This window comes from Populus trichocarpa, chromosome 2 (assembly GCF_000002775.5).
Source record: "Populus trichocarpa isolate Nisqually-1 chromosome 2, P.trichocarpa_v4.1, whole genome shotgun sequence".
NCBI lineage: Eukaryota > Viridiplantae > Streptophyta > Magnoliopsida > Malpighiales > Salicaceae > Populus > Populus trichocarpa.
Window position 1 is genome coordinate 3,119,059 of NC_037286.2, and position 20,852 is coordinate 3,139,910.

At 32.3% G+C, this 20,852-nt stretch overlaps 1 protein-coding gene and 1 long non-coding RNA gene across 2 annotated transcripts; both read right to left on the reverse strand.

The window, feature by feature from the left end:
• Positions 1-9,023: 9,023 nt before the first annotated feature.
• On the reverse strand, positions 9,024-11,108 carry LOC112326606 (uncharacterized). Its single transcript, XR_002980354.2, has 2 exons — positions 9,993-11,108; positions 9,024-9,331 (listed from the first exon to the last, which is right to left on the reverse strand). It is a non-coding gene; the product is annotated as an uncharacterized LOC112326606 (long non-coding RNA).
• Positions 11,109-16,434: 5,326 nt separating this feature from the next.
• On the reverse strand, positions 16,435-20,580 carry LOC18096149 (pentatricopeptide repeat-containing protein At3g63370, chloroplastic). The gene is given in 9 exon segments (XM_052450783.1): positions 16,435-17,393; positions 17,495-18,106; positions 18,108-18,599; positions 18,601-18,824; positions 19,251-19,411; positions 19,413-19,530; positions 19,533-19,674; positions 19,676-19,954; positions 19,957-20,580. Coding segments are annotated over 8 exon segments (2,286 nt in total). The 5' UTR covers positions 20,566-20,580; the 3' UTR covers positions 16,435-17,393; positions 17,495-17,845.
• Between the last annotated feature and the right edge of the window lie 272 nt (positions 20,581-20,852).

Here is a 20,852-nt window from a genome sequence, read left to right on the forward strand (position 1 = left end):
TTGTTGACTCGGTTGTTAGTGAGTTATTGGCTGAAGAAATACATCTTCAGTCGTATTCTGAAAAGGGTATTCTTTCTACTTCGAATCCTTCTATACTAGCAGTACCCTCTAAGCAATTCTCCAATCACCATTATAAGCCTTAAACAAGGGTTGGCTTCGACGAGTGCAGTTTCTGTAAGCAGAAAGTCATTGGAAGGCTCAGTGTCCTAAGTTGAGACAACAGAATCAAGCTTAAAAGCCTGGCAGCCAGTCACAATCTAATGCTCATAGACCACCTCAGGGTTATAAACCACCACACCACAATACCGCAACAATAGCTTCTTCATGCTCTATTATTGATCCTAGTACTTTGGTTGAACAATTTCAGAAGTTTTTCTCCTTGGAACCACAAGCAATGTTTGTTTCTTCTTCCATAAGTCAGTTGCCTCATAGTTCCTCAGGTATGTCACATTCTGAATGGGTTTTGGATCTGGTGCTTCACATCATGTCTCCAGATTCTTCATCTTTTACATTTGTTTCCCCTTCGCTCTTCATTCCTGTTATGACTGCTGATGACGCTCTCATGCCCTTAGCAGGTGTTGGTTCTGTTGTCACACCTCACTTGTCTTTTCCTAATGTCTATCTTATTCCGAACCTCAAATTGAATATTGCTTTTGTTGGTCAAATATGTGATTCTGGTGATTATTTAGTTATTTTTTCCTCTTTTTTTTGTTGTGTACAGGATCTGTAGTCTTAGAAGCTGATTGGGACAGGCTGTAGGGAGAATGGACTATACATTTTGGATGAGTTAAAAGTGTCAGTTCCCGCTGCTGCTTCTACTATTGTTGATTTGTCTTCTTTTTGTTTGAGTCCTTCATCTTCTAGTTTTTATTTATGGCATTCTTGTCTAGGACATGTTTTGTCTTCTCATTTGAGATTTTTGACATCCACAGAAGCTTTAAGAAATTTGAAAACTTGTGACATTTCTGATTGTAGTTGATGTAAACTGACAAAATTTTCCGCTTTACCTTTTAATCAAAGTATTTCTGTTTCTTCTTCACCATTTGACTTGATTCATTCTGATATATGGGGACCTTCTCCTGTTGCCACAAAAGGAGGGTCTCGATATTATGTCTCTTTTATTGATGATCATACTCATTATTGTTGGGTTTATTTAATGAAACATCGTTCTGAATTCTTTGAGATATATGCAGTTTTTTGAGCTCTTATCAAAACTCAATATTCTATTATGATAAAATGTTTTAGGTGTGATTTGGGTGGGGAATACACTTCTAACAAATTTTTTCAATTGCTTGCCTTAGATGAAACCATCCATCAAACTTCATGTACAGATACTCCTGAGCAAAATGGTGTTGCTGAAAGAAAACATAGGCACATTGTCGAAACTGCTCGTTCTCTCTTGAAGCTGTGTGCATACTCCGATGCTGATCATGATAGTGATCCCATAAATCGCAAATATGTTACCGAATTCTGTATCTTTTTAGGTGATTCTCTTATTTATAGGAAGAGCAAGAAACAATCTATTGTTTCTCAATCATCCACCGAAGCAAAATATCGTGTCATGGCATCTACTACCAAAAAGATTGTTTGGTTATGTTGGTTACTTGCTGATATGAGAGTTTTCTTTTCTCATCCTACTCCTATGTATTGTGACAACCAGAGTTCTATTCAAATTGCTCACAACTCGGTTTTTCATGAGCGAACTAAGCACATTGAGATTGATTGTCATTTTACTCGTCATCATCTCAAGCATGGCACCATTACTTTGCCTTTTGTTCCTTCTTCCTTGCAGATTGCAGATTTCTTTACTAAGGCGCATTCTATCTCTCGTTTTTGTTTTCTAGTTGGCAAACTGTTGATGCTTGTAGCTGCCGCATCATGAGTTTGAGGGGAGATGTTAAATAATATTTATGTTGACTTATTTATTAAGGGTAGAATAGTATTTTTAGTTTAACATATATATATATATATATATATATATATATATATATATATATATATATATATATATATATTCTTTGTATTTAGGTTAACACTAAATACTTATAATAAACAAATCATTGAGAATTCTAGCTTTTTTTTGTGTTTGATCTTAATTATTTTAACAGTAACCTATATCAAACTTTTTGTCAGAGTTTCAGATTTGTAGAGATACAAAACGTTAGTTCAATAGTATATAGCAAGATCGATGTGTTCAGGACATTTTTTTTATTTGTTTCGCATAAACAAAAGTACTTTTGTTAATAATACCAGCTCTCCCTTCATTTTATAATATGCTACAGCCAGAAAGAAAAGCAAGCAGAAGGCAGAAATTATGAAATTGTAATTAGAGAACCATCAACCACATGAACTGTTTTTGGACTGGATCAAAAGCAGCAATGGAATAATCAATCCTTCCAAATCATTAATCTGCAAAACAGAGCTGAAAAATCCCAGTAACTGTCAAAGATTAGTTCAGCAGAAAAGGTTTAAATTATTGAGTGAGTTTTCCAGGATAATTTTATAATACTTTCTAAAATGAAGTTTTTTAAGATAAGAGAGAATTTGGCAGTGTGGTTGCGGTTGCTTTTTAAATAATTTTTTGTACCAAAATGCATGTTAATGATGTTTTTTTATTTTTTAAAAATCATTTTTGACATCAGCACATCAAAACGATCTAAAACATATAAAATATATTAAATTTTAACCAAAAAAAATTAAAATTTTTAGAAACGCGGTACAAAACTTGTACCACACACTACTGCTTTGTATTTAATTTTTTTAATTTAATTTGATAGAATAAGATTGATTAAATAGAATAAGATGATTAGATCTGAACGTAAACCTCTGGATTGTTCTGATAATGATTGAATGAGACTTGAAAAATAATTTTACATTGTTTTCTATTAATAATTACAATCGATTGCAACTGAGAATCATTAAGAATTGCGAAAACTTCATAATTTACATTTCACGCATCATTTAAAAAGAAGGGAAAAGGCTCAAATTGAAACTACAAAAACTGGGATTGCCGTTAAGAAGATGAGATTTGATTGTTCACTTTGAATTCAAAGACAACTTGTTTGGTCAGCAAGAAAAGAAAAGAAAAGAAGTTGTCGAAAGAGAACACAACCTAATGTTTCATAAAAAAATAATTTTTTTTTGTTTATAATTATTTATATATTTTTTAAAAGATTCGATTTATTAAAATAAAAAAAAATTAATACATTTTGAATCAAAGAATATCTTACAAAACAAACTGATAACACAATATTAAATAAAGATATTTGAGAATATGGTAGCAATTGTTTTTCAAAGTACTTTTACTTTAAAAATACATAAAAATAACTTTTTATTTATTTTTAAAAATAATTTAAAAACACTAAAAAAATATTAATTTAAAAACACTAAAAAAATAAAAAAACAAAAACAAACCAGCTATATCTGTTTCATAAAAAACAAACCACCTATCTCGAAATCAATAAGCATTTGCAGAACTGACATTTTAAAATTAGCAGCAGACGACGCGCGGGAGAGAGTGACCAAGCGACCGACCCGTCAAGCTAGCTTAGAAAGAGATAGAAAAGGACATGGTGTGATGGTAACTGTCAAGCCTCCACCAGAAGGCACCTGCTGCAGTTGGATTGATTATTCATTAGACATTGTTGTGGGTACTTTTTATTATTATTATTATTATTATTTTACTTTAATAGTTAAGATTTTTTAAGTTTTGAAAAAAACAATTCAACGATGAAAACGAGCATAATTATTTATTCCATCCTAAAGCTTCCATTGCATCAGATGAAGATAATTGTTTTTTAAATCATTGCAAAACCTAATCATGGGAGCTCAAAAGCATTGATGTGGTGGTGTTTCGTGTTAGTGTTTCACACCAGATGTCCTTGTAGGTTGAATGGGCCTAGAATCCGACACAAAAAGGTGCAAGCCCATGATGAATCTGGTTCTTGAACAGGTCAGCCCACCTTGTCCTTGATAGAAGGGAAGGAAGGCTATTTCATACGGATCATGCCGCTCGTATCCTCCATAAAATGGTTAAAACTACGATATTTTTTAAAAATATATTAAAATAAAATATTTTAGATTTTTTTACTTTTAATAAAGATATATTAAAATTATTAAAAATCATTAAAAAAATCATTAATTTAATATTTTTTTCAAAACAAATACACCTTTAAAATTCACTCGAAGACAAATAAAAACATAACACCAAAATTGCATTTAAATATCAAGCTGGTATATTCTCATAGCGTCAAGTGAATCTGGTTCCACATCCGAAATCCTGTTATTAGGGGAATTTTGGAACACTCTGTGCTCAATAGCAAATAAAAGTGAGTTTAAAAAGATATCGAGAATATCATAGGAGTTATTTTTTAAAATAATTTTTAATTTGAAATATATTAAAAAAAAAAATTTTAAAAAAAAAATTCATTGTTGATATTAATATCTCAAAATGATTAAAAAAAAACTAAGAAATAACTCAAATAAAAAAATTAAATTTTTTTTAAAATTAGATCGAAGCATAACTCTAAAAAAATACTAATACAAGAAAGGTAAACACGAGCATGATTGTAAGCATACATACCCTTTTAGCATAGCATAAATTAAACCGAGAAAATATGCGTTTTTTTCTTTTCCACCACCGAAGCCATGCAAGGCAAATGACTCCATAAATTACGAAGTGTTTTTTCTTCTTTCCAGGAGCAAATCAACATTTCTTGACTAATAAATCCAGGGCTTTATGGAGCTTAGTCAGTAAATTTATTTGATATTAGCCAAAATCAAATACTGCTCGTACTAGTAATAGTCAACTAAGAAAGATTAGTAATGTGTCTTTTTACTTAATGACATTGAGCTCTTGCTCTTACAAGGAGGTTACAGGCATGGATACCCTTCATTGGATGAGTTCTTAGTTTAAAAAATGCCTCATTGCAGGACAAAGCCATATTAGTCTCACATCTCTGCTATGATGTACAATTCGTTAATAGTAATGTGAATTCTTTTTCCTGCAAATTACTGGCTTTGAGTAAATGATTATGATGAGCTGCAAGGTTTATCTATGGTGAAAAAAAGGAGAGATCGAGTCATGCATACAAACCACCCCATTCATATTATTCCAACAGCTAACTAGGAGCAAAATGAGAGAAGAAAACCCAGTCAAATTAAACAAGAATGATAGTAATGTAATCCGTTGAAGTTTCAGTTTCAGTTTTTAGATGTTTTTAAAAATATATATTTTTAAAAAAACATTGTTTTTCGATGATTTCACGCATTAATTTTGAAAAACCTCAATATAAAATAATAGCAAAACTATAAAGAGAAACTCACAAATATAATAATTTATTCAATAAAATACCCATGATCAAATGTCTAAAAATAACATGAATAGTTCGTTTTAGACAAGCAAAAGCTAAATATGTAAGAAATAAATTATCAAGAAATCTGGAAATATGCAAAACACACGTGGAGATAAAGTATAGTTATAATCATAAACATGAGCAATATTGCGCAACGAAGCTCATGAGATAGAAGTGTCACGCATAAAACACATAACTTAATTATTTGTATAGCTGTGTTTATCTAAAGATTTTTGTTTTTTATGGATTCGAGGAAACTCCTTCCTCTAGAAAGCGCACTTTATAGGTCCAAGTAAGCGAGTAAAACCCCGGCTATCCTAAACTCTTACAAAAAATACACGTCTTGACTCGAACTCGAGACCTGCTGTGCAGATCTCAAGCACTTTATCATTACACTACACCTCTTGAAAACGTTAATATAAAGAACGTGTTGGTCAACACACCATAATCTCTTTTATTCTAATTAAGAGAGGGTTACGAGAGAAAACAATTGCTCACAAACGCATAATTAGTTCACTCGCAAAGTTTTTAATTGTGATAGTTTTTTTTTTACTCTAAAAAATATTAAAATAATTTTTTTTATTTTTTAAAATTTAATTTTAATATTAATACATTTTAGAATTATAAAAATTAATTTAAAATTTAAAAATATTTTTTGATCGACTCTTGAAACTTGACGGCAAACAAACATTAGTTAAAAGATATTCCATCTATTAAAAAAACATCCTCAGCAAATAAAATAGAAAAATGGGTATTTAAAAATAAATCCTCGAATGTATATCTAATATTACAGTAGTATCTTAGACTTCGACTCATCCGTAGCATCAAACCCCCCTTTTGATTTGTCCATAATCACTTTCGAGGATTCTTATGAATAAACAAAAATTTCCTAATCAAACCATTACTTTAATCGGAAGGTTTATAATATTACTGTGAGCCACAAAGATTCAAGTGCTTTCCCTTTCCCTTTTTCTACTTTATGCAAATTTTGTATTTTTAATCTCATGATTAAATTAAGGCAGGGTTAAAATTGCAATTTGTCATAAACAAATACCGATTTAATGACGAGTAAAAAAATAATTAGAAGGGAATCCACGCATGAAGGATCATAAGACAGGATCTCGAATTTATCAACCAAGCTAAGAGAGGAGAAACGATGCCTCTCAAACCCCTAAAAGTGATATCCTCCACTCTCGAGACATGTTTGATACAAGAGTAGAAGAGGGTTCAAACTTACCCTTATAATTTTCAACTCCTTTACTTGTATTTGGTGCAGGTTTGGAGAGAAGAGAAATTTTAATGGAGGTTAAAATTTAACTCAAAAAAATATTAAATGTTAACTTTATTTTTGGAAGGGAAAAATCTGAAGTTTTGTGGACTCCTTCTTTTTATTTTTTTTTAATTTAACACTATTATATTCTCTCTTTGTTTTCATCTCCTTTCATTTTAGACCATAAATATAAGTAATTTTATTTTCTATAATTATTCTTAAATTCAAAAACTGATTTTACTTTTGTTAAAATTCACAATAATCCATAATCTTTCTAATTTTTATAAAACATATTTAACACTTCACTCGCAAATCTCACCTCCTTAACATTTCTCCTCCAATTTTGTAACCCCGCTGCAAACACAACCATTGTTAAGCTTCCTCCTGAACTGTTTTTTTCCGAATTTTGCAGTGTAATTAGACTCTTCATAGATACAAAAAAAAAAAAACGGCGATATTGTACCATATAAATAAAAATAAAATAAGAAAACACAATAATTAGTAGAGAAATACTAACTATTGAATGAATCCAAGCTGCCATCCAAAGAAATTCCACAATGCAATTCCTGAAGCTGAAACACAATGACAAGAATTAACCGAATTAACATTAAATATGGACTAATACTATAAACAGAAAGCGGGCATCTTTTCTGTTTAAAAATAAAAAAAATCCTTGAAATCAAATTAATCAAAATCATGGGGGAAAGATGAGAGTAGTGAAAATGGGATATATAGAATTTTCTTTTGTGAGAACTAGGTATAGCATAATTAACGAGCATCAACTCCAAATTCGAAGTAGAAATTAGAATGAGAACTAGGTAGCTGGGATTTTTCCGTGGTGCCATCAACAGGTGAAACCACCACATGATCTAAATCCATCCTTGATAAAGAAGCAAGGAAGTTAGATCATGCTGGCAGCTTCAACTGCTAGTGGTGCACGATGGATGAACAAATTTTGGAGAGAGAGAGAAGAAGGGCGAGGAGAGAGAGATATAGACGTAAATATTTTTAGTTTTCTTTAGGAGGGTGCTAGAGAAGAGTGGCCGGAAAGGATATATATAGGGGCCAGCGGGCCAAGGCGTAGATTGTCTTCTTCTGGGTTATTTAATTTAATCTGTTGCTATAATAAGGAGAGCTGAAAAGCATATATAGATTTATATGGTAATGAACAAGGGAGAAAACAGATGGCAGTGGTCCAAAGCAGCAAAGACAAAATGAATATTATCATGTCCACGCCACCTCCATGCAGACAAGGAAGCGAGTTCTCCCGAATCTCTCTTCTCCATCCTTTATCACCTTTACCTCTCTCTCTCTCTCTCCCGCCCTCAATATGCAAGCACAGTAGTTAATCTATGGGGCCCTGTTTTCATGGCTTCTTAGATGCAAGAGAAAGGAAAGAAATCCCATGACCTAGCAAGATCATGCGCTATATTTGCTAAAAAGAAAAAGGGAAATTCACGTGCTAGCCCCTTCTTTCTTTTCCAAAGATAGCAGTTTATATTTTGATGGATACCCTTTTAATATTGTTGTTCAAGATGAAGAATAGAAAGATGGGCTGGTAGAGCTTCTTAACTCCTTCAATATCTTTCTTTCTAAATAACATGGCATGCCGCCTGTCGAAAACCAGGTTCTCCTGCGTCTCATACTTGTCAAGTACATGTTAAAAGTCCATTTTTAAACACACTATTACATCATGGATGAGGAAGTATTTAGTAGTCTAATTAGTAAGTAACAATCCACATCACCAAGGCAAATTAGATAAATATTTCTTTTCTTTCAAAAACTAAAAAAATATTAATCAAACGTTGGAAACATAATATCCTATTTGTTTGAAAATATATAATGTTTTTACCGACCACCCTCCAAAAATGATTAACCACAGCTACACCTTATTCTTTAGTTGTCCTCGCGAACTGCCTCTCCTAACAAGCGTAGAAGGAGAATAGGCACAGATTGGATGCGATTCAAGGTTCAATTGCTAGAATTTCATGGACTCCTGATCAAGAAATAATTGGATTCCGTTGATTAAAGGCAATTTCATTTCATACGATAAGGGTCCATTGTGTTTTTACACACAATCCAAGCAGTAATTTACCGGGACCCGTTGTTCTCTTCTATTATGAACATCACATCGATGAATCTTCAGCAAGCCGTGAACTCGCTCCGAGTTACATTAATATTTTGCTCCCTACAATATACGATTCGTCCTTTCCATTTGAGACAATTTTAATGAAAGTCACTTATTTTATATAAATTGTCAGTTTCGGGATTAATTTATCTGCTGCTGATGAGAATCACAGAGAGTCCTATTCCATTCTTATTTGTTCACCACTAACACATTTGGGCACAAGACCCTTCTCCTATTTTAGATAATTGCTTATGGCTGGTGACCACGTTGGTTCTTCAACAGGTAAAGGTATCTTTGACTTCTTACAACCCTTCATAATTACATGGTACTAATTAATCAATAATCTCATTGAAAACGCCACATATAATGAACATCAAGATATCTTTCTATTCTTTAGCCCAGAGACATTGTATCCATCGACCCCTAAATAATTTCAAGTCCAAAAAGTGGACGTGTCACGCAGAAAACCGAGTCCACCAATGCCCTAAAAGAAGAGCAAATTATTTCTCCTCCCAACCTAACATACTCTCAATCCATTGAACTGGTCGGCTCTCCTTGGATCACATCACGGCCTGTGGTCTGTAGAAAATTGTTAAGAAGATGATTAGTGAACAAGTGGCCGACATAACAACATATTTAGTGTTTGGCTTGGACCTTAGATTGGACGTTGCATTGCGAATACTGTTTCAGGTAGTCACATGCTCGGTATATACTGAAGCGTGACCGACACTGAAGTTGTTCATATATAAAACTTTTGACTTACTAAAATTTAATTACTTTAATTGATGTAGGAAGGACCTAAATTTCATGAAACGAAACAAAAATTGAGATCTCCGTCTACATGTAATAATGATCTTTGTCCACATTTTTATATGAACAAAAAGTCGATGAATTAACCAAGTTTCTTTAGCAGGTTATAACCAAAAAGAAGAAGAAAAACTTGGCATAGAGAGCCAAGAACTTTGAGCTATATAGTTGGGGACCAAGACGAGTTCATGAGGGATCTCATCACATTCATGCAAGTAGTATTTTTTATTGCAAAGAACAAAACATGAGGAATGGTATTTGACTTTATTTTCTTTTTCATCTATCTATTAAGTGGAGAGTGCAAGAAAAAAGCAAAAAAATCAAAAAACAAAAGCAATTGGAAAAGGGAAAGGTAAGCAAACGCATGCCGGACACACAAGCACAAAGGGAGGGAAAAGCATACACAAAAACTAATGGAAAAGCATATACTTACAGTGATTTCTTATACCTTCTTTCTAGATTTGAAGGAAACGTCTGGAATCTATCATGGGTCCCCAAATAGGAAGGAGTGAGGCTGTCACAGCATGACCTAGCTAGGGTTAGTCCTTTCTTTCTCTAACCAAAGATAGATCATGCTGGCAGCTTCACTTTTTCCCTAGTGAACTTCTTTGACCATACAAAAACAGATCAGGTCAACTCCCTGCAAGGTTTTGTTCTTGCTATAATGAAAAACGAAAGCTGTGAAGTGTATGCTACATCTTTTTCTGATGAGCAAGAAGATGCTTCGTCTCGGAGCAGATGGATCATCATGGTGTAAGTACAGGAAAGTAGTTCTAAGCATGCCCCTGTATAGAATGGAGATACCGCTTCGAAACTATGATCAGAAGATTGCAAAAATTCTACTTTATCAAGTCTTAACAGGGAGGAACATGTTTCCAAATTATTTTATTCCTATAGAAAAATCAAGAAGAGGGAAAAGGTTGGATTGGAAAGTTCTTCAGTTCATAGATGAAATCAGGACGCGGAACAGCAGTTTCTGGTTCCGCAAATGAAAAAAAATAATAAACAAAATACCCAAAAAACACTAAGAACGGGAAAATAATGCGCATCTTGTGCGTGCAAACAAGGAAAAACGTATAGATGAAGCAGCTGGGGTTAGGAGACAATCACTTACGAAAACATCGAAGAAAATAAGAAATGGGAGATAAATATGATGCGGTAAGTAGAAATCATTTTGTTATTTCATGGATGGAAAGCAGAAATCGAACTAGGAGATCAGAGGAAGGAAAGAAACCCTAGAGTTATCTGAAGGGAGTGTGACATGAATACAGAGGGAGGACCTGAAGCCGATGCGAAGGGGTTATATGAAGAGGTTCGTTATGATGAGGACACAGACCCTCCTCGTTGAACATTGAATTAAAGAAGCAGGGTGTGGACAGCTAAGAGAGAGAGAGAGAGAGAGAGAGAGAGAGAGAGAGGGTAGCTGGGTTAGGTGCATTGAGTAAGAAACACAGGCCACGATGGAGATGGCTTAAAAGAAGAAGAGTGTAGAAATATAGGCCACAGGCCGTAGAGGAAGAAACTAATATAGGGCGGCGCAGCAGGCAGCGTTGGAGATACAGGTTTATGGGCTTGTGACTTTAGATCAAAATTAGTAAATATATTAGAATAGTATGCAAATATATTTAGTTTCTCGTAATGGATTGTAATTTAAAAATAATTAGTATAAATTGGTTGTTTATTGTTATAAATACAAGCTAAATAAAAGATTTTTTTAAAAAAAACAATTATAATTTATCCATGTTTAAATTTATAAACTTAAAATAAACATGTTTAGATTAACTATGTTTGAATTAAAATAAGAAAGGTATTTTCTTGTTAATGCATTTTGAAGTAATGAATCTTGATTTTATTATTGTTAATGATGAATTATTTATTCTTAAGTATTACTGCTTCTCAATTATGCAAATAGGATATATAGAATATTTCTTTCAAGATTCTAATAACACCATGTTAGTTTTGATAATGTATTTTTAAACCAAGATCTCTAAATCAAATAATATAAAACTCAGATATCTCTTAACAATATAAAGATATGCTTTAGATTTGAGAGGAAAATCAAAGCATAAAATGAGAATGAAATATTAAAACATGGGGTAGAGGAAAGTGTGTAAAAATCTAAAAAGTTTTTGAATGAAACTCTTCATTCACCTAATTTTTTATAATAAATTTTGGAAGTTAGAATGTTAAATAATTAATTTTCATTATTGACAATCTTTAATTAGCCGCATTGATCAATAATTAAATCTATAAAAAACAAGGGTTCTTTGAGTAAGACAATCAAATGTCCTTTTATTTTAATTTCTCATTCACCTATAATTTGTTTAATTATAATAAATTTTCAACAATCTCCCATGTAAATGAAAATTGTTCCACCAATTTAAAAATGACTCGGAGATTTGTTGAGAGATATTGATTTGGTATGTTACTACATTATAATATGTAGCTTTTGGTTTTGAATCTTGCATGGTGAAATACTATCGAATTTACTCGGCTAAATAGTGAATGTGATATCCTAAACTTTTTTTTTTTATGTAAACAAAGATAATAGTATTCACATAGCTCTCTACTTGGATATTTATTTTGATTTTTACAGTGGTGTTTATTTTGGCCTTGTATAACTATTTCTTTCATAAGTGCCTTTGAGAACTTAGTATTTGCCCAAATTTTCAAGTGAACAATCATATTTTTCACTCATGTAGGTGATCTTTCATTAAAAGTATTATGTTATACTCCACTTGGTGTACTAAGATATGAGAACCATTTGTAACTCGGTTCACTATTTATCATGTTGCAAATAATACTTATTTCATCATAAGAATAAGTATGAAATAATATTTTTTTCAATGTTGTCAAAAATATTATATGACTTGGTTTTCCATTTAAACCTAGATCTCGAGATCATTAGTCAATTAGGTATGGTTGTCATCATCACACTTTTTTACATTTTCCCTCGATGAATTATACATAAGCTCTCTTAGCGAATCTCTGGATATAGATCCCATATATTTTTCCCTGGCTTTTATAAAAGTCAATGGAAGTAATTCTATTTGAGAACAAATGTTTAATGATGTTGTATCAACGACATGTATATCTAGACTCGTAATTATACATGCCACTTCATGTCATTTTCTAATTGTTTATTGGTTATTGCAATCAACACAAATAGCTGATATTGGTTTTGGCCAATATAAAATATCCTATGAGAAATTTAAAATCCATTTGATTTTCTCTAATGCTTTAACAGGATTTATAAACCTTGAATTCTATCATGGATTTAGTGATACATATTTGTTCAGAGAATTTCCATAACATAGTTGACCCATCATTATATTAAAAAAAAAATCGTGTGAATATGACTTCCACAAAGTAAATTCTCATAAAAGACTAGAAGGATCACAAACAGTATCGCTTAAAACTCAATCTATTAGACAAAGCTTTTTATATCGTATTTATTCATTGCTCTGTTTTTTTTTGTATTTGTAAATAGTAATATACAAGTGAACAATGTTGTCTATATGAATAGGTCCAACTAGATAACTTTGATGTTATTCTTAAATTTATAAATTTTATGACTACAAACCTTTTCTTAACGACAATTTTAACCTTGAACTATTTGTGCATAGCTTTCTAATGTGCAGATGCACTATTTATTAAATCATATACTTCATATTGTGTATTGTTTGATATACCTTAAATGTAGTATTTTACTCACAAAATCACTATGATTCAATATGCCTCAAAGCTCTCATGTTAATTAAATCAAAATTATTACTGGTCAATTTTAATATTTTTTTCCTACAAGAACTTAACAAAGTTCAAGGTAAAGACATAAATTAATATTTTATGTTGTTATCATTAGAAAAAGCAATTCTCAAATTATATAAATTATAAAAAAATAGCTAATAGTAGTTATAAATCAATATCCTAGCTTAACATTAAAGAAGTAATAGAAAAAATAAAACTTGCAATGAAGCAACCTAATAAACAAAGTTATTTAAATTATGTAAAATAAAAAAATAAATACCCTTGTTTATTTTCATCCAAGATGAATATGTATTATGGCAAAATAATAAGCTTAAACAATAACACGTATAAACTAAACAAAACATAAACATGTCTTATAAATAGCCTAGTTAATTAATATATACATGCAACAATTTAAAGAGATTCACATATATTGCATGAATTATAATTTTAGAACATAAACTGTAATTCTAGATAAAAGATACACAGTAACCTTTTAAAATAAAATAAAATAAAAAAATTTACAGATTATAAATGTAAAATCTATATATATATATGTAAGAATATAATAAATAAAAAAAGTTAAATTATAACTCCATGATGCTAAGAAAACATCTATTAACAATAATCTACATAATGTTCTACAGCAACAAATTTCCAACCGTGAAAACAATCACACGACTGTTTTAAATGTATATACTGTATGAAACAGTACAGCAGAGGATCATCATCATGATCCAGACCACAACTTTCAAACATGACTGCTCCTCCCAAGGGACAGAAGGTCACTGCACCCTGCGATTATTGGACTTCAAATGTATAATGTGTATCTGGTTTGTTTTTCAATGCGTTCTGCTTGGATTACTTGCCATTAGCCTGCATGCCTAACGAGTGATCACTCCTCTGTAATTGTGACACACCCTCCCGACTGATCTCCCTCCATCCCTCTCTCTCTCTACGCCTGTGTTGTGCTTCTGTGCTCAAATTCAGTTGTCAATTCATGCTTGTAGGTGGCTCAAATGCCGATTCCCGTCCATCGAGAAATTAACTCATGCTGCTGACAACCTCTATCCTCACTGGCTTATGGATATTTATGGCTTAGATACGATTCCAGCTAAACGGTGTGTGATCAGTGCGCATACTATTACCAGCCCAGCTAAAAATTAATGAGCACAGTCACCGGTTAATTGAAAATCAAGAGGCGGTTCAGAGAAAGAAGTCGAAAAAAATAAAAGGGAGGATAGAATCTCATGAAAAGGTTTAAGAATATCATAAATAAAAAGCATATAAAAACATAAAACAATGAATTTCTACTCAAATAACTCAAATATGTAATTGTTGAAGAGATGTGTATTTTTTAGAATCATGTAAATTATTTAACGAGCATACATACATGATCGAAAATAATAATAAAAATCATAAACAAAGAGCACACAAAAATATAAAAAAAGAAATAAAATTTTAATTGCTAAGATATTGTGTGACGTTATATTATTTTTGGCAAATATATTGTCATTTTTAAGGGATTATTATTTATTATATTTTAAAAAAGTGTATAACTATCTAAAACATCCTTTTAAAAAAAAAAAAAACCTAATTACTCGTGCAACATTATTTATTTTTTTAACATGAAAGTATTTAATTCTTAATTATTTCTCATCAATATAAATATAAATTTCTTTTTTATACTTGCTTAATATATTCAATCACTCGTCATATGTAAGGGTATAAATTGTTTGTAAGTGCGATAAAATTTATTTTTTAAAATATTTTTTTTAAAAAAATATATTAAAAAAATATATATTTTTATTTTTTAAATTATTTTTAATATAAGCATATTAAAATAATTTAAAAATATTAAGAAATGTTAATTTGAAATAAATAAAAAATAAAAATTTTAATTTTTTTAAAATACTTTTATAATAAAAAATAAATATTTAAAATAGATAAATAGATTCCAGCGGGAACTTAAAATAAAAAGAAGTACTATATAAAGATAGGCCAGGGAGAAATCAACATTGGCTATAGCAGCGATCCCTACTCAGTACTTTATATCCATGTTAGACATCTACAAGTAGGTAGCTATGCTCTTCGTAACAGAGTCTGCAATCTAGTAGAGTAGACTCGTAGGTAGGCCTGTTTGATGCTGTACAATCCAAGTTCTTAAATATCTAGCACTCAGCCGAAAAAATATTAAATACTGCAATTTCTTTTCACTAGTTTTTTTTTTTAAATTGTATTATTAATTTATTTTTTTTTATAAAATTATTCTATTATATTTTTGCCGAATTCATGTTGAGGTTAGTAATTTTCTTTAATTGATTTTTTTGTAAATTTTATTAATTAAAAATTCTTTAAATTAATTATTAAAATAGTTGTGTATTAAATATATTAAAATACAATTGGTTCTTTTAAAAGGTTTTTCACCATTAAAATACACATAAATAAAAAAACTATATTTATGATGCACAAAAAATTATATTACCAATTTGTTTTTAGATAGTATCTTTTATTGAAGATGCTTTAATAAAAATATTTTTTAATTTAAAATATATTAAAATAATTTTTTTATTTATTATATCATATTAAAATTATTTAAAAATACTAATTTAAAATAAGAAACAGTTATAATGAAAAACATAACACTCATTTAGATTTATATTATGTTTAAGTGGTAGTGTTTCAAAATAATTTTTATTTAAAAATATATTAAAATAATTTTTTTTTTATTTTTTAAAAATAAATTTTTACATCAAAATAATTTGAAAACATATATTTTTTTAAAATAAAAACAAAAAAAAAATTTTATTTTTTTTTTAAAAAATAGAGTTTACACCAGCCAAACTCACCATTAGTTATGGCAACCGAGTGACGAACTCTGTCTTGGCACGCTCCAACTTCAGAATTACACCATTTTATTTTTTCTCAGGGTTATCTGTACAAGAGCTCTTCTTATTTGTAACAGAGTACCAAAGTAAGCCCCCGTTAACAAGTTAATTAAATCCAACGAAGTAGAAATTGCATCATAAATAGTTTACTGTTTTTTTTTTTTTAATTTAGAAACCGAAAATGCACGGTAATTTTCAGATTCATAATATCCCATATAACATAGAAGGAACTGAAATATATGCACAGTCAATAGACCAATACGAGCTTAAATCAAAAGCAATCTAGCACAGCGGAGTGGGTTTTCAATTCTGAGACTTGAGACCAAGCAGAAACCAGAGAGGTCAAATATCCAAGGGGGAGACCATCCAACAAAGTGTAGAAAACAGGGGGCCTTGAAGCACATCAGAATGATTTTTTTGGTCCCTTGAAGCCCACATGTTAACAGACTAGACTGAGTGGATGAGACTATGGTAGCTAATGGTCTCGAGTTCTCGTGGATACAACAAATTTTCTTGAAAGAGGTTCCTTTCTTGATGGCCGATAGAACCTCGAAGAATTAATTAAGAATTAACCATCGGCAATAGCCTGGGAATAACTTGAAGAAAGAAAAAAAACATTAGAATCATTTTATAACCCTTGGATAGGGGTCACTTCAAGGGACTAAATCCAGATGAGCTCTAGCTGAGTGACACTCTACCTCAAATTTTGCCTTTGGGAGTAAAATTAAATCTGACTGCTGCTTAGAACACTGTAAAGTTGGGGACTTGAACAGCAGCTCTGGATTCTGATATGTGATTGGAAGAAAAGCTCATTGCATTTGAGAGTAGCAGTAAACAGCCTGATCAACCCCAAGGCCTTTTCTGATTGAAATCTCAGATGTCTATAAATTTCAATTCACAAAAACATCCAGAAAAAAGAAATTGCTCCCAAAAGAAACTTGTGTCGGCAACCCACCCCCTCCCCCTATATTTTTTGTAACGGAATTGGAAGACTAGCTCAATCACCAAATAAAATATTAGATTTTAGTCGACCTTACATGGGAACATCTGGATTCAATAAGAGTCTTTATTGATGATTAACGATGTCAGCAGAAAGATATGGACATGTGCTAAACAGCTTCACAAATTCTGTCCTTCAGTTCCTCCTATTGGAATATGCACGCATTCACTCCTGAAGCACATGCCTTGATAACCTGAACCTGGAATGTCAAAAGGCATGATCACAATTTTTATATTATCGCTTGAATCCATCTAATATGAATCGTGATCAGCATGTTTGACAAAATAGCGAGAAACTTACATGAGACGGAAGAATTTTGAAAGTGTTTAAATGTACCCCATTACCACCTTTTTCTCAGCATAATAATTTGTGAGTACCTCATTTTTGCCCAATACAAGTCTTGCATAAGAAGTGCAGCACAGAGGCAACTTCAGGGATAGACCACAGGAGTCTTTCTGAATAATGCTGCTTCAAATGTCCTGCCTATCAGGACCTAAATCCCATCTTAACTCCTTGTTGGAACATGGCAAGGTAGTAAACTTAACAGCAGCGTAATAGGTGAGGTAGTAAACAATAGCTTACCATTGGTGAATTAATGTGAATCCAAAAGAATCCTGTGCGAGCCAAATTTTCAGGTACATATTTACATAGTCACCAGAATTCACCACAAGAGCAGATCCCGTCTTCAAAATGATGAAATCGGCTGGCATCCCTCACAATTAGTTCTCTTCCAAAGAATTTTGAAACTAGCTCGCAGAAAGTATGGCAATCACCACAAACTCGAAGGTTCTTTGCAATTCTAACAGGGGTCCCCCCAGGAGTGCTCAACAAACCATATGTAATCGCCAGCCTTTCACTATGCCCATAGAGCATCTGAACTTTCTCTTCTTCCCCTACATTGTGCAAAACAAATTAACTTGGTCTGAGGCACATGCCCCCCTTCCATCTCTAACTTCTCCGTAATTTGAGCTAACTTCTGATAAATATTATAAGATTGCGGGTGAGAGTTGTCTCTGGCTAGAAATGTATGAATCTTGTTCCCAACCTCAATCCAACTGCATCAAGGGTTTTTCTTCAACCCACTCCCCTTCATTCTCATTCTTATTCCTTCCGCATCTTTCCATCTTCCACTGGAAGCAAAGAGATTGGATATCAGCACGAAAGTTCCTGGACTATCAGGGTCCAACTCTAAGAGCTTCTGGGCGGCAATTTGTCCAAGTTTTTTATTTGAGTGAACCTGACAAACCCCGAGGAGTGCACACCAAACTTCAGCAGTCGGTTCAATCTGCATGTTTTTCACAAAATGGCACGCATCTGCTAAGCAATTTGCACGGCCAAGAAGATCGACCAGACATGCACAATGTTCTGGCCAGGGCTCCAGATGATATTTACATTTCATAGTTTCAACTTTCAAGTAATCTTTTGCCTTCATCGATTGATCCTGAATGACTGCATGCATGAAGAAGTGCCAAGAAGGTAATATGATCAGGAATAAGTTTTTGGTCCTTCATTTTACTGAATAACTCAACAGCTGCCTTGCCACGTCCATGCATTCCATATGCACTGATCATAGTTGTCCACAGAGCTAAACTTTTACTTCTGGTAAAGATAAAATTTGATCATCTTCAACCTCAAGACCATTCTGTCCAGATTTTCCAGTAAGGTTAAAATAAATTTCTTAACCCATAAAAATTAATTTAAACAAATCAACTTATAAATTCTTATTTCTAACAACATACTAATTAATTATCTAACATTAAAACCTTAATAATCATAAATCAATCTTAACAACATAAACTTCTAATCCTTATAAACCCTAATCTCTCTTTATTTTTTTAATCCTTTCATAAACAAATCCTAATTAAAAGTAATATGAAAGAAAATCACTTATTTGCTACTTTCATCTTTTTTAAACCCAAAAACTTTTTAATCAAAAACTGAAATTCTTAGTTTGATGAGGGGAGGGTCATGACAGCCACAAGAATTAGAAGAGAGAAAAATAATTCTCTAGTAACTTTTTTTTATATACCTAGGTTAATTTAGGTTGGGTTTGGACTAACTTGAACTTGAATTTGAACTAAAAGTTTGGGAATTACACCTTCTGTATATATGAAACCATGAATCTCTTTTCCTTTAGTCAAGGCAGATAAGCTAGCAGCAGCAGAGAGGATGCTCACTAGAGATATCGAGTCAGGTTCAACACCTATTTCTTTCATCAAGAGCTTCATTTGCATTTCCATTATGTACATAGCACGATATCATGCTCGTCCAAGACACTAAATCTTTACATTTTTTCGACCCAAACATTCTAGTCGCATAATTAATATTCCCACACTTCCATACACATCAACTATCATATTCTGCAGCATAAGACCAGATAAACATTGCTTCAAAGCATAGCCATGAACTTCTTTTGCATGGGACAAGCACTTCAATCCACTGCAAGCCAGCAAGGTGCTTCCTATCATCATTGCATCTACGTACTTCCATCCCTTCCACCTGCGCTTCCCTCAACAATTTTAAAGCCTGAATTTCCTTTCCATTCAATAAACAACCCAATCTCCCAGACGCAGCAAGGATGGTTACTAGAGAAACCTCATCTAATTTTAGATTAGCATCCTGCAAACCACAGAAGAATTAATCGCAAAGCTTCATATATAAACCATTTTGAATGTAACCTGCGAGCATGGAATTCCAACTGATGTAATCCTTCTCGTCCAACTTATCAAAAATTCTAGCAGCATCACTCATTTTACCAAATTAAATCTCACATGCATAGCCACCAAGGCAGTAACTGGACTTGATTTTAAAATAGCAGCATGAATCTCCATGCCCGGTTTCTTGAAGGAAGAATTCTCACAAGCTTGAAGAGCAGCAACAAAAGTATAAGTATTCACACCAACACCAGCCTTCTGCATGTCGCTAAACAATTTCAATGCCTCCATACACTGCCTATCTATAGAATAAGCAGAAATTATAGAATTCCATGACACAACATCGTTTCTTTCATTCATTCTATCGAACAGTGTCCTCTCTCCGATTATGTCACGGCACTTGGCATACATGGCAACAAGAGAATTAGCAGCATACATAATGGAATCATATCCACATTTAATTACCAGACCATGAATTTCAGCCCCACACTGGATATCCTCAACCACATTACCGCACGCTTTAAGTACACAAGGAAAAGTAAAAGAATCAAAGAGAATACGCAAAACCTTCATTCGCCTGTACAAATCAAGCGCTCTTAAAGATTCTCCATTCGAAACATAAGCACCCATCATAGCATTCCATGTAAGAATAATTCTGTCGTGCATTTGATCTAACACTTTCTGCGCGTCCAAGACAGACCCACACTTATAGTACATAAAAACAAGTTTAGTGATCAAAAACACAGAATCAAGCTAAATTGGATTTTATCAAATGGGCATGAATTTGTTGGCCTTGTATAAAAACTTTCTTGGTTGCGCAAAGCTCAAGAATTGGTGCATAAACCTCCTCTGGGTTAACCAGAAGGTAGCTGCCATCGTCAGAGGAAAGAGCAGTAAGTGAAGCAAAAGCTTCTTTGAGGTTTCCTTGTTTGCATGTCTCTTTGAGAGGGGAACTTTTGATGGAGTCTTAGAGAATTTGGGAGCGCGATGAGTTTTGTTTGGTG